This window comes from Euprymna scolopes, chromosome 10 (genome assembly GCF_053919585.1).
Source record: "Euprymna scolopes isolate OS-2025 chromosome 10, ASM5391958v1, whole genome shotgun sequence".
Taxonomy (NCBI): Eukaryota; Metazoa; Mollusca; class Cephalopoda; order Sepiida; family Sepiolidae; genus Euprymna; species Euprymna scolopes.
The window spans coordinates 66,696,630-66,711,962 of record NC_136491.1 but is presented as its reverse complement, the minus strand read 5'-3'; the positions used below and the strand labels follow the sequence as shown (position 1 = coordinate 66,711,962).

The window sequence follows — 15,333 nt, the reverse complement described above, 5'->3', positions numbered from 1 at the left end:
CCTTTTGCATAATTGCATAGAATCTGTGATGAAAATGTTTTAGCACAAAGAAATATATAAATGCCATTGTTGGTGGGTGTGCAAAAACTCTCTGCCAAACATCTCTCTGAATAGTCTACATAGTTGAAATTTGATATATACCAGCAGGCTACCTAGCGTTGCCCGATCATAAAATATGCTTAAATTCATGCAGATTTCATATTTATTATTATAGAGTCAATTCTCTATTGATTATTATATTGTACCCAATATATAATAATATAATGACTTGGTGTCATCAGTTAGAATCAAATCCTTTGCCAAACTTTCTCCAGACCTGAACCTGTAGCACACGTTCAATTTGATTTTTAGCCGTTAAAGCTGTTATAGCTGTTAAAGGGTCAAAATTGAAAAATAAAATCGACTATACCACTTTTTTTGTTCTTCTTTTTTTCTACGCATGCGCTAATTAAAACTCATAGGTTAAAAGACATTATTTTTTGCAGTTTTTGTCTACATATGGATTTAGGTCATAGTCTAACGGTTAAGGCTGCAGAGCTATAAGTTTTGGTTTCAATTCTAACTGATGGCACATAAATCATTTTTTTTTTTTTACTTTTGAAATCACTAATATATTGGGTACAATATGATAATCGTTAGAGAATTGGCTCTATGGTAATAAACATGAAATCTGCATGAATTAAAATATCATATTTAAGCATATTTTATTACTGGGCAATGCTGGGCTGCCTGCTAGTATAATAAATATATATATATATATATATATATATATATATATAGGTATATATATATATATATATATAGGTACGTGCACATATACATCGATACCCCATGTATATACGGATGCCCACGTGGATGTACATGTGCGTGCATACACACACATACACACCTAGTTATACAGGTAGTTATTTGTATAGACATATTCGTCTGGATGGATTTAAATCTAAGTTCATTTGTGGGTACATAGGCGCAATACTTTCGTTCGATGTAGACATGATTATACATAGATATGAGCATAAACTCATTCCCAGGATCCTATACATAATATTTTCATTAGTGGGGTTTTGTTTTGTTTTTTTAGATGTGGGTGCATACAAATACAACCCACAGATGCACGTCCCCACACGCATGCATGTACATAGATATACATGCATACACGCATACTCGTTATATACATCTGCAAAGATACATACCCACACTCCCTCAAGCACAGATATGTGCGCACGCATATACATACGGGTATATAGCGTGACATGCCGTAAATGTGGGCACAGGTGTCATCCACATATACTTACATACGCATTAATAAGCGCCCACGTACCCGGGATAGTGGTCCTAGGTAGCCATGTTTATAGATTTTGGGGACAAGTTTGAGGTGGTTTATATGGGGATTGAGTGCTGTAGTTATTGTTCTAAGTTGGGGTATTTGTTTTTTTTTGTTTTGTTTTGTTTTTTGTTTTTATAGTATTATCGATCAGTTTAGGTGGAAGGCTATATTGGGGTGTCAAACTCTAAGGTATGCGTCTATGCACATGAGACATTGGTTGGTTGTACATTTCCATGTGTACTTACCTGTGCAGGTGTAAATCCATATAGTTATATGTAAACAATTCCCGTGTTAAGTCGTGGAGGTTGCATGTAGGGTGTGTTGAAGTTGGGCAGGGGGGTTGGCTAGGGGGAGGGCAATTGATGCCGATTATTGGGTGGTTGTGTGGGATGAGGTTATGTGGTGTTTAGAGTTGGTGGTGATTGGGGGTATGTGATATTTTATTGGATTTAGGGGGAGGGGGTAAGGTGGTGTGGGGTGTAGGGGGAGTTGGTTGAGGTGGTTTGGTTGAGTGTATGTCATGGTAGTTGTGGTGGGTGGTTGTATTGGATATATAATTTGGGGGATTTAAGGTGGTGTTGTCTAAGGGATGATTTAGAGAGGTGTATAGTTGCTATGGAGGTGGGATTTGTAATGCCTACAGATTATGCTGGTTTCCTGTTTTTTGTTTAGTAATTTGTCTCTGTCTTTAAAATTGGAGATAAGGAGTTTCTCGTTTAGGCAGAGGAGACATGGGGAGTTTAGGGATTTGCATGTGCTAGATTTTCTAAGGATTTCCCATTTAATTGTTGGTGTAACGTTATTTTGGGTTAGATGTAGATAGTGGGTAGTTAGTGAAGTATTGTTAGGGTGGTTAGGGTTTGTGAAGGAGCATTTATGTACTCTGAATCTATCCTTAAATGAGGTGCCGGCCAGGCCAATATAATATTTTTTGTCATTTGGGTTTTCTTTAGGTGCGATTGTGGCTTTATATACTACTTCTGTTTGTAGGCATTGTTGATTAAGTGGGCATTCCGATTTGTTGTTGCAGTTGCACTTGTTCTCGTTGGTGTTGTTTGTATTTTCATCTTTGTTAAGTATTTTTCTGTTATGTTTTTTGATTATTTGTTCTAGGTTGTGGTGTTTTTGTTGAAGATTTTGTGTAGTACGTGGCTGGGTAGGAAGTGGTTGTTTATTAGTTGGAAGAATTTAGTGCCAAGCTTTGTTTTGACCATTGTATTGAAGGGGGGGGGGGGGTTGAACCAAATTATTTTCCTAGTTCTATTTGTCTTGTTTGCGGTATTGGGTGGATTAGGTTTAATGTAATTGAAGGTAGTGTTTGGGTGACCACTTTCCTTAAGTGCGTTTTCGTAGAAGGGTTTATGTTTGTTAAAAATTTCGAGTTTGGAGGAGTTGGTGCTAAATCTTTTTTCGATAGATGTGGGGATGTGTTTAATTATATGTTTTGGGTGGTTTGATAGTGGGTGTATATAGAGTGGGTAGGTGTTGTCTTTGGTGTAGGGTTCGTATGTGTTGCTTGAGAGGTTGAGAGTTACATCGAGGAAGTTGACGGTTTTTATGTTGGATTTGATGTCTAGTTTTAGGCCTATTCTGTTCATTTCTTTAGTTAAGGTTTTCTTTATTTTTTCACATTTGGGGCCATTTGAGTTTTCAGCTATTATGAGGCCATTGTCTCTATATAGTCCTATGTTTTTGTTATTTATAGTGTTTGTTAGGTTGTATAGAATGAAAAGACTGACAAGATCAGTTGCTTCTGCTGAGTCTGCCGCTCCCATTGAGAGGTCGAATGATCCGGATTGGTTCTTCTTAGTCCATTGGGTGCCTTGGCTAATTAGAACTGTTTTTCTGGACTTTTTTATAATGTCCATTTCGGATGGTTGTAGGCTGGAGAGTTGAGAGGCAAATTCCAAGGCTTCGTCAAACAGTTCCTTTGATATGGAAGGATATTAGCTTTCAATATCGAACTGGATGAAGGCGGCCTTCTTTTTATTTTGGATGTTGTTGAACCATTTTATGGTGTCTTTAGTATTTATCCATTGGTTTAGTTCGTATTTGGTTTTAATTTGTAAGTTAATTCTTTCTAGTATTCTTTTGCTAATTTTTCCTATTTCAGGCTTAGTGGGGTTTATGAGCCTAGTTTGAGGTTTTCCCTCGAAGTTCGGTTTGTGGTCCTTAAGCATTATGTAGGCTTCTTTGTTCGCTAGTTTTCCGACTCTGTTGCTGATGTTAAGTGTGTCAGTTATGTTTTTGCTATCTAAATTGATGTCTTTGATTAGATCTATATCCGATTTTTTATAGTTGGTGATGATGTTTTCTTTAAGCAGTTTTAGGTATTTTTGTTTTTGAATTTTGTAGAAGTTATGTGTTTTGTCAGCTTTGACATACAGTAATTTGGAGGAGTTAATGTTTTTGACTAGTTTGTCTAGGTGGTGTTGGAATGGGTTTTTTCCATGGTGAAAGGATACTTTGTTGGTAAGTTCCGTGAGATCTGTTTCAAAGTTGTGGAGTAGGTTGATAATTAGGGCTGTATCTTTATTGGTGAATCCGTGGTAGTCCTTGTGGTTGTTCTCTTCGTCTTTTCCCTTTAGAAAGAAATATGCTTTCCATCGGATCGCATCCTTCTGATTAGTTCTTCCATTCTTAGGGTGAAGTTTAATATGCGTTTTTATTTTTTATTACCATATCTTTCTGTTAAGTTACATTATTGTTTCAGCTACCCGGCCGTTTTTTTGGCCGTCTGTAGCTTCCTCAGACTTTTACAGAAATGTTCGTTATTATGGGATGAAAGAGTGAATGAGGTCAGGGGGGTGCGAGGAGGGTGGAAGAGAGAGGAAGAGAACAAGGGGGAAGATGGAAGGGGGCGCTTGGTATGTCAGTAATGTTTTAGTTTTGGGGTTTAAGGAACTTGTGGGGGAGGGTCTGGGAAGTTCATTTCTGGTGTGGCTGAGGGCATAGGGATACATGGAGGGGAAGGGGAATATGTGGGGGTAGAGGAGGGGGGTTACTTTAAAATTCGAGAATGTTAAAGTTTTTGCCTCTCGTTGGTGAGATGATTTCTTGGTAAGCATGTCTTGACCTGTTAGGTGTTCGCTTATGTTTGGAGGCGGGGGGGGGCTATGATTCGGTTTATTTATTTTTTTAGTTTTTAAAGTGACTTTGTCTCTGTGTGTAGAACGGTCACTACCAAACTCCTCTCTCAATGTTTGGTTTACAGACTTGAAACTTGATATATATTGGGGATTTGGATCTGTGGAACATATTAGAGTCGGTTGTTAAACCAAAAAATTGTTGCTAAGTGGTCAACATTGAAGAGGAAAAAATTGAACTTGGCGGGAGTAAGTTAACTAAACCTGTTACTTCTGCGTATATGCAAATATAAACTTAAGTTGAAAGTCGCATAAGTTTTAATATCAATCTGTTGATAGCTCAAATGGTAAAGCTTAAGGTTGGGGTGCTACATGTTTTGGATTTGATTCTAACTGATGACACTCAAGTCATTATATTCTTTAAACATGAAATAATTACTATATATCGGCTACAATATAATATTCAATAGAGAATAGATTCTATAATAATAAATATAAAATCTGCATAAATCTTGGCCTTCGGGTTGAGATCAAAGTGTAGTATCTGTTCCGGCAGATACTGCAAGCTATGACTAGCTATGACTAGCAAAAACCAGATGTGGGGGCAACCCCACATGCCTGACCATTAACCAGCTCCCATTTCCCACCTCTCGGGAGCTGGTCCCCTTTTTCCCTTCCCCCTCCCTTCACTCCTCACATTAAAAATCGGCCTTGTGCCTAATTTGCTCGGTGGGGGAGCAAATAAATACCATCTGTTCTGCAGATGCTGCACTTAAGATAATTTGTACCAGTCAACGGAGGGAACCCCTCTATAGTGGGACAATTATTATTTTTGGTCACAACCAGATTGCCCCCTTTTTACCCTACTTTTAGGGGAGCTGGTTTTCCCCCACATTAAAAAACGGCCTAATTTGCTTTGGTGGGAAAGCAAATAAATACCATAAATATAAAATCTGCATGAATTAAAATATCATATTTATTTATTGAATTAATGAAAATGTAAAAAAAAAAAAACGTGATTCCATGTCAAATTATCGATGACTTGATAACATGCTCTCAGATTTACTTGTAACTTGCACCACAAATTAACATCATTAAAAACTAAGAAATCTTGAAAATTTGAACATGTAACTTCAAACGATTGTCAATTTCGAACATTTTCTGTTTTACATAAATCATCCAAGATGTTGCTCAAGACATTTTAACAATTACATTTTCTTTAATTTTTTTTTTTTTCAATTTTCTTATCAGTTTGTTCAAGCTAGGGTTGGGGCATCCTACTGAATGCCAAACATTCACCCGCTGTCTTATATATTCCAACCAAGAGATCTTTTTAAGATTCTAACTGTCCCTTTAAGTATGATTGGTTGAATATCTCTTGTACTGTTTTTTATTTTTCTGTTTGCATCCGTTTTACACAGTGATGCAGCATTTTTGTATTTTTAACTGTATCTTTTGTTTTTAAAGTGCACTTACCAACCTCCCCTCCATTTCTTCTGTTTATTATTTCTTGACTGTTTGTCTCCATTTATTGCTTACAAAGTTTGCTTTCAGTTTGTAATGATGGCACACAAGTCACATTTTTTTTTTATAATAAAATCAAATATCATGTCCAAGCGGATTTTATGATTGGTCAACGCCTCGATGTGTTTATAATTGTTTCTAGTGGCTCAGCAATGTGAATGAAATGCACAAGTTTACGTAACCGTCAAGTTCATGCATCCTCATGGGCAACGTAAATTGATGATACATGATTTGTTCCATTCCAGAACATTCTTTCCATTATTTCTTCAACAACATATACGGCAAGAACATTCAAGGCAACTGCTGAGGACTAAGAGAAAACGATTTCTATATTTAAATGGTATAAACAAAACAAAAATATGTAGATAATGTTTTTTTTTTTTTTTAAGTTTGCTGTTGCTTTTATTCGAAATACCTGATCACTGCGAAACCGTTTTATCTTTTACTAGTTAACTTTTATTTTCTAAAACTTCAATATGAATTTTATATAAATTTAGACGGTCTCCCCCCAACTGCATCTCACATGGCCAAACTAGTTGCTTCCCCCTGTAGAAAAAAGACTTAACTGTGAGCAGAAACTGAGTGATCAAATAAACTTTTTACTTGTTTTGGTCGAGAGGTATTTCATATTGTCCGCATGAATGTTCAAAACAAACAAAAAAACAGTATCATCTCAGCCACACTTTTCTTTTTGTTACACTCCCCCACACCCCATATTGGTGCACCTGTGAAAAATTTGATAAAATCACATAAAAGACTTTATTTCTGAGCAAATTTGATGCCATTTTTTGAATTCCTCGGGTTAATGCCTGCAGGCAATGTAGGTAAGATTTTTTTTTTTTTTTTTTTCTTACATGGGGGTCACCACTTATCAAGGCCCGGAAGCCACTGAGGGATAAGGGTTATTGCGTGTACAGTAATCAATAGGATAGTATCGCAGCAATCGTTAGTATTGGAGACCTGATAAAGTGTCTTACTTGGGGGGGGGGGGTCGATTCATCACAAATTTGTTTATGTTGGACTTGAAGACATCCAAGTTGTAGTCAAGTGTGAAACAGGCAAATGGAAGAGTTCCACAGGCGTGCATTCTAAGAAAGAAGCTTTGTTCATGGAATCTACATTTTGATTTAGGCACAGATAAAGAGTGGGGAAAATTATTGACAGTGGTTTCAGCTAGACCAGTGTTTTTCGTAAAAGATTGGTGAGGGGGGACCAGAGATTGGAGCTCAGACGAGCACTTGCCATGAAGTATCAATAAAACAAAGACAGGTTTGCAATGTCTCTTCTGTGGGAGAGAGGTTGAAGGGAAGAGAAAAGGGCATCCCCCACTAAGCCACAAAGTCTATTTTGTACTCTGTCAAGGCAGGATAAGCTGTTTTTAGCAGCTCCTGCCCAGATGTGGAAGCAGTACTCCATCCTTGGACGTACTTGGCTTTTATATAGATAGAGAATTGCATCATTGGTGAGATATCTTCTGGAGTGGTAGAAGGATCCCACCATTTTCCTAGCGACCTGGGCAACAGACTTGATGTACGTGTTCCATTTAAGATCAGGGGTAACAATCAAACACAGAAGCTTGTCAAAACATGGAGCCTCGCCAAGACGAGAGTCATCCATTTCAATTGATGACAGATGGGGATCAGAGCGTTGATGATGTAAAGATAGGAGCTTGGTTTTAGATGCGTTAAAAGTAACCAGCCACCTCTTCCCCCATTGTACCACGCGCTCAACATCAGAGGAGAGAAAATCAGAGAGAACTTTGTCATTTACAGCCTTTGATGTGTTGCCATAGATGGTCGTGTCATCAGCATAGATGTCAACGAATGATTTAAGTATGTGTTTTGGGAGATCATTGATGTAGATCAGAAAAAGAGTTGGACCCAGGATGGACCCCTGAGGGACAACAGCATTAATACTGAGGGCCTCTGATTTCTGCCCATCAACCACTACTCTTATGAGCCTATCAAAGAGAAATGATTTAATAATTGAGAAACATTTCCAGTTATACTGTAGCTGGAAATCTTGTGAAGTAGATCCTTATGCTATACCTTATCGAAGGCCTTTGATATGTCAAGAGCAATTGCCCTAGAAAGGTCGAGAGATTCACTAATCCTATGAGATATAACCATTAGCACACCTGCTGTAGATCTTGCAGAACGGAAACCATATTGCGTGTCACTAAGAAAGTTATTTCTGCTGAGGTGGTTGACTATTTCTCTATTTAATATGGATTCCAGCAGCTTTCTCATGACACACAGGAGACTTATTGGTCTGTACTGAGAGGGAGATGACTTATCACCTGAATTCTTAAATACAGGGCATACTGATGAGTTTTCCAGGGTGTTGGGAAGCACTTCTCCTTAAGGCAACGCCTAAACAGTTTTGTAAGTATGGGGGCAAGTTCTGGTTGAAGCTTTTTCAACACTATAATTGGAATGCCGTCTGGGCCAGTTGCTTAACTGGAATCAAGGTTCTTGATTAGCTTGGTTACCTCACGCACAGATATTTGTATGTTGCATAGTGTGTTGTCTGTTATAGGTGGAAATACGGGGAGTTGATGGCCTTCGTCGCATAGGGTAGAATTAGCTGCAAAGTTCTTTGCAAATAGTTTGGCCTTGTCTGATGCTGACGAGATGACCTCAGGATCCTGTTTACAATTTGCCAAAACTGGTGGGAACCAAGCCGCTGCTCAGCTACTTTGGATTTAACGGACTGGGCATATAGCTCTCTTGCAGTTTTTATTACTCTTTTACAGTGGTTGCTGGCAGTCCTGAAAGTAGCTTTAGTCTCAGTATTACGTTGGTAGCAATGGAAAAAGTGATTTCTGTGCACGATGGCAGCACATTCTGAGGAGAACCATGGCTGGCTGTTAGGTTTTGTTGGAATTTTTTTGATGCTACAATTAACCATTCGGTCAGGTCTGACACTATAGAGGACACATCCTTTTTAAACATGGAAGATTTGTCAAACTGTCACTGTCGATACTATATGAGGGCATTTTTAAAACGAGCATTAAAACATGTTAAAAAAGAAAAGAAAACGACACAATATATAATACTGATAAAATTGAATTATGAATTTAAGGAACAAACAATTAATGAAACAAAACACAAACAATTCTTGGCCTTTGGGACAAGATCACAGTGCAGTATCTGTTCTGATGCTACAATTCACATTTCTGTCCTCGGCTGGTGGAGAAGAAATCCTTCATGACTGAAGCAATTTTTATTTTTGTTCCTAGCCAGTGTCCCTTATTGGGGAGCTAGATTTTCCCCACCAGATTATATGTTGAAATATTTAAATAATTATTACTTTTAATACCGAAATTATATTTAAAGTTTTGGTTTTCTGTTCTTCTATGCTTAAAATTATTAAAAAGTTTTTCTTACAAAATAAATGGATTCAGCATTAAATAACCTGAAAAGGGTTGATATGCCGTAAAACAAAAACCAACCAAATCCTTTGGATCAATTACTGCCCTGCACGCCAGACATAAACGAACCCTCTTACGTCATAGCTAAGGTTAGTCTCACTTTCATGTCCACAATACCAAATTTAAAAAATTTTTTAAATTTATGCCTATTAATTATCAACCTGTTCTGCACACATCCTTTGTGGATCTGACATTCAATGACTTGTACCTCTTTCACAAATTAAAAATTGACGCTATTTTAAACAAGTAATTTATTAAAGTATGAATAGAATTTGTATTTATTGTATAACTGTTTCGTGTATGTTTGATGGGAAACACACACATTGGAAGAGGGGGGGGTCATAAAATCTTCCAATGAATTTTAACCAATAATTGCCTTATTTCTAAATTTGTCTTGTTTTATTTCACAGCCCAGAATAATTATTTTGCCAACCGAGAATTTTCATTTACATTAAAAGATGATGTTTACATCAGGTATCAGTCGTTTGCAGATCAAAAGGAACTGGAAAAAGAAATCATAAATCGTTGCCCATACAAAATTGATATTGGAGCCATCTATTCTCTTAAAGTGAGTTAACTATTTTACCTGATCTCTTACCATTTCATATATATATATACATATATATATTTATCATAAATATTTTTCAATATTCACATGTTTATATGCTTTATCTTAACCAAGAATCATTAGTGCGGCTAGGTATAACTGTACCACATTATGCAGGATTTAAATCTCTGACCTAAATAACAACTTCTATCTGATATCTTTGTTGTCATGGCTAATGAAACAGCTATAAGACTAAAGAAAAGAAATATATTTACATTCATTGAATGAACACGTTCTTAGTAAAGTGTTCATTAAATTACTAGGGAGCATGCTTGTTTCAATTTTGATCAAAATTACATGATTTTAATTCTATAAATTTTTTAGAATGAAAGATTAAGGGGTCTTCAAAAGAAATTGAAATTTAGGGAATCCTGCTTATTTAGTATTTAATTATTGACACATGAAAATTAATGCAAATCTGAAATATTTACATTTTTAACTCAGTTTATACTCATATTATGACCACGAACAATAGCATTACAAGCGTATGCTGTATTTTCGTGGACATCGGCAATATTACATACCTAATGTGCTTCAACAAGTCATATCTTTTTTATTTGTTAGTCAATTTTTAAAAGAATTATATTGATGGAAAAAGAATAAAATAAGCATTCCAATGTTGTTAATTTATTTTTCTTTTATGCGTTCAATGTTTTTATGTTCCAAATTAAAAATGAAAAAAAACGTAAAAAATGACGACAACAAAAAAGGAAACACTTTTTCAATGTTTTCATTTTATACGTTACGTTTGGAGACATATGCGCGGGGTTAAATTTGATTGAATATGGCTGAAATTTTACAGGCTATACAGACAAAGAAGTCCATCTCTACTGGTGTTTTGATTTTGATGTTTACGACCACAGGAAACAAAGTTACGACTGAGCAAATTGACAAAGAATATTTTGAAATTGATTTAAGATAAATCGGTATCTATCATCCATTTACATATAGATAATAGTTTCAGAATTATTTTCATGTATAATATGTAAATATTTGATAATTATTAATTGCGCAGAATTTTCTTTAAAATGTTATCTTTTATAGAAATCAAATTCGCTTACAGAAAAACGATCGCTAAGTGCGTCATGTGATGAGCTGACTAAAGTATTCTCTTAAAAATAGAAAACTGTTTTACTAGACTAGTAATTTTTATTCTGAGTTCATCGATTTAAAAAAATTATTTTCATGGTTTTTAACTTTGATTTCCAAACAATACTATTTTGTTGTTTTTAACGCTTTTAGTACACATGCACATAGCTCCTTCCATGCAAGTGGATAAAATAACAATTATCTAAAAAGAAAAAATCAACTTGTAATGCTAGGTAGAGGATGAGATAGGAATAGAGATTAGGACAGAGAGACAAAGGATAGAAAACGAGAGAGGATAAGAAAAAAGATGAAATGACAATTATTTCCCATAGAAAATGTTTCAGATTATTGTGACACTATTATATAAGATCCATTGAAAATTGGTGAGAGTGAGGGAGGATACACTTTGTACTTCTACTTAATCTAGATTGGGTCAAATGTCTGACACAGATACTTTTTAATATTAGATCTGATGCATGTAAGCTATAACAAATACTGAAAAAACAAAAAAACAAAAGACTTCAAACAAAAGCCTGCGGGTCAGCTTTCAGATTCATTTGTAATTTATTTATCTACAAAACAAAACAAGGTTTGTGTGTAATACATGTTGATTTCATATAAAATTAGGTATGTGTATATTCTGATGTTTGTACATATGGAATTCACGCCAATAATTAACCGATTATTATGAATTTTGAAACACAGCTGCTCAGCATAAGTGGTAGTAATGTGGACTATATTTAGTTCAATCTATGCAAAGAGATCAAAAATCTATGAAAATTCAGACACCTGCAGTTTCTATGAAATTTTAATGGGTATTGGACATCAATTAATAAATATTTCCTCAATTTCAGTTTATTTGAAAATATTTTAAATGGTCGTGAATAGCATTACAAGTTGATTTTTTTCTTTTTAGATGATTGTTATTTTATTAACTTGCATGAAAAGAGCTATGTAAAAGATGTTTAAACCCGTTTGAATTAAGCAAATACCATCAGTAGTTCACACGTTATGAGATTTTTAAGTGCCAAAATTTAGGCTTTTCCGTGGACATTTTTCTTTAGAAAAATGTGGACTAAATTACGGATCTCAACATTTCAAGAAATTCGGTAATTTTGTCACCATTTATTTATTTTTCAAGCTGGCAGTTTATTTAATGTAAAATTGTGTGCTCTTTCTGATTATGCAGTCAAATCTGATGTATCTCTTTACCATAAGCCATGAATTATAAATTAAAATGTACAAATGTCAATGTTTTTAAATTGGTGCATGGTATCATACAGTGGGTGTCTATTCATGAACAAAACTAAGTATTATAGTCGTATTTAAATATAGCTTTATTGAGAATAGGCATTTTCCTGCCTCCTCACCAAAGGAGAGCTTAATCTTGGGTGTAGCGATTGAATGCCTAAAGAGCATTCATGGCCAGTATTTACTACTCCCCTCAAAGAAAAAAAAATTTAGTAGATGTGAATTAATCTCAGAAATAAATCAAAGAAAATTTTTCATATAGATTTTGGATTTCTGTAAAAGATGGAAATTCCCATAGTCGACCAGAACTTATGCATTTTGGAACCAGTCCAATTTTCAATTTTGTAAATCCTCTCTATCTATTTTCTGAGATGCAACCATAAATCGTACTCTACATGAATCCTCGATGTAACTTTCACAGTACCAGGATACCAGGAATCCTAATAAGCAACAACTATATATTCACCAGTTGATAGTAATTTTTGTCATTTCTATTCTGTTGTTTTACTGAAAATTCAATTATGTAAACAAAGAAATAAAACGGTAATATTTTTTAGCTTGTTTCCACCTTAGCATTTAAAATGATTACTTCTATAGGTTTTAGGGTATGCTGAAAACGAATATCACATTTAAATTTTCTGCAAATAAGTAGTTTTCCGGATATTAAGCAATGTCATTTCTTATGTTATTGCTGGTGGCCATCTTGGTATGCACAAGCGCAACTCCGAGAAACTATGCACAAATGCGCATACCAAGATGGCCACCAGCAATAACATAAGAAATGACATTGCTTAATATCTGGAAAGCTACTTATCTGCAGAAAATTTAAATGCGATCTTCGTTTTCAGCATACCCGAAAACCTTGAAAGGTAGTCATTTTAAAAAAAAACCTTGAAGGTGGAAACAATGTCAAAATTTACAAAATGCATCACAATGAAATTCTTTATGGAACCACTTAATTATTTGTATTATTATTATTTAGATTTAGATTTTTAATTGAGGATTAAAAAAAAAATGGGTTTGTTTTACAAATTCGAAAAAAATGGTCTTGACAATGAGTTAAAAATAAATTCAAGTTTCATGATATTTGTTTTATTTAATTGTTTGGTGAAAGTACAGAATAGTTAACAAAAAACACCCTTCCTTCCCCATGTTAAGAATGGGCTTCTAAATAATAACGTTATTATTTCAGCATGGTAGCATAAATGCACAAGTACCTTTGATTTGTTATATATTTGTTTTTTGTTAGGTTTTTTTTACCACTAAAAACACAATTCATCCTTAAGTACAAATAATAAGTTAAACGCATGTACTTAGTACATTTTATTGTTTTTTAACACTTTTAGTACATGTGTGTAAAGTGTTAAAAAACAACAAAATAGTATTGTTTGGAAATCAAATTTGAAAAACTTGAAAATAATTTTTTTAAATTGACAAACTCGGAATAAAAAATTACTAGTCTAGTAAGACAGTTTTCTGTTTTTAAGAGGATACTTTAATAAGCTCAGCGCATGACGCGCTTAGCGACCATTTTTCTTTAAGCGGATTTGATTTCTATAAAAGATAACATTTTAAAGAAAATTCTGCGCAATTAATAATTATCAAATATTTACATATTATACATGAAAATAATTCTGAAACTATTATCTATATGTAAATGGATGATAGATACCGATTTATCTTAAATCAATTTCAAAATATTCTTTGTCAATTTGCTCAGTCGTAACTTTGTTTCCTGCGGTCGTAAACATCAAAATCAAAACACCAGTAGAGATGGACTTCTTTGTCTGTATAGCCTGTAAAATTTCAGCCATATCCAATCAAATTTAACCCCGCGCATATGTCTCCAAACGTAACGTATAAAATGAAAACATTGAAAAAGTGTTTCCTTTTTTGTTGTTGTCATTTTTTACCGTTTTTTTTTTTTTTTTTTTTTTTAACTTGGAGCATAAAAACATTGAACGCATAAAAGAAAAATAAATCAACATCATTGTAATGCTTATTTTATTCTCTTTCCATCAATGTAATTCTTTTAAAAAATTACCAACAAATAAAAAAGATATGACTTGTTGAAGCACATTAGGTATGTAATATTGCCGATGTCCACAAAAATACGCTTGTAATGCTAATCTATCTCCCTCACCCTCTATCTATCTATCTCCCTCACCCTCTATCTATCTATCTCCCTCACCCTCTATCTATCTATCTCCCTCACCCTCTATCTATCTATCTCCCTCACCCTCTATCTATCTATCTCCCTCACCCTCTATCTATCTATCTCCCTCACCCTCTATCTATCTATCTCCCTCACCCTCTATCTATCTATCTCCCTCACCCTCTATCTATCTATCTCCCTCACCCTCTATCTATCTATCTCCCTCACCCTCTATCTATCTATCTCCCTCACCCTCTATCTATCTATCTCCCTCACCCTCTATCTATCTATCTCCCTCACCCTCTATCTATCTATCTCCCTCACCCTCTATCTATCTATCTCCCTCACCCTCTATCTATCTATCTATCTCCCTCACCCTCTATCTATCTATCTATCTCCCTCACCCTCTATCTATCTATCTCCCTCACCCTCTATCTATCTATCTCCCTTTTCCCTCGAATCGGTCCATCTCCCCCCCATTTCCCTCAGGTCGGTCCATCTCCCTCCCTTTTCCCTCGGGTCAGGTCATCTCCCTCTCTTCCTTCCACTTCTCTCCTCCTTCCGCCCCTTTGTCTCTGCACTCTCCTCTTCCCGCCCCTTTGTCTCTGCACTCTCCTCTTCCTTTCAATTCATGTTTGTCTTCTTGCCCCTCTTTATTTTACTTTTTTTTATTTTTTAATCTGAATTTTTTTTTTTGGGGGGGGGGGGTATATTAAATTGTCCAATTCTATTATTCATAATTTCATTTTTAGCCTAAAGACCATAAGACTGTGAAAGCTAGCAGTTTTATTCCACAAGAAAAGGAGCTTGTTTTTGATATTGACATGACAGACTTTGATGATGTCCGAAGTTGCTGTTCGT

General features: G+C 35.2%; 1 protein-coding gene across 1 annotated transcript in view; it reads left to right on the top strand.

The window, feature by feature from the left end:
* LOC145286040 (DNA primase small subunit-like) overlaps positions 1 to 15,333 on the top strand; it is an 84,521-nt gene that overhangs the window by 22,586 nt on the left and 46,602 nt on the right. The window contains exons 2-3 of the mRNA XM_080134666.1: positions 9,781 to 9,938; positions 15,225 to 15,331. Coding sequence (XP_079990792.1) covers positions 9,781 to 9,938; positions 15,225 to 15,331 — 265 coding nt within the window. The remainder of the gene's footprint in view (positions 1 to 9,780; positions 9,939 to 15,224; positions 15,332 to 15,333) is intronic.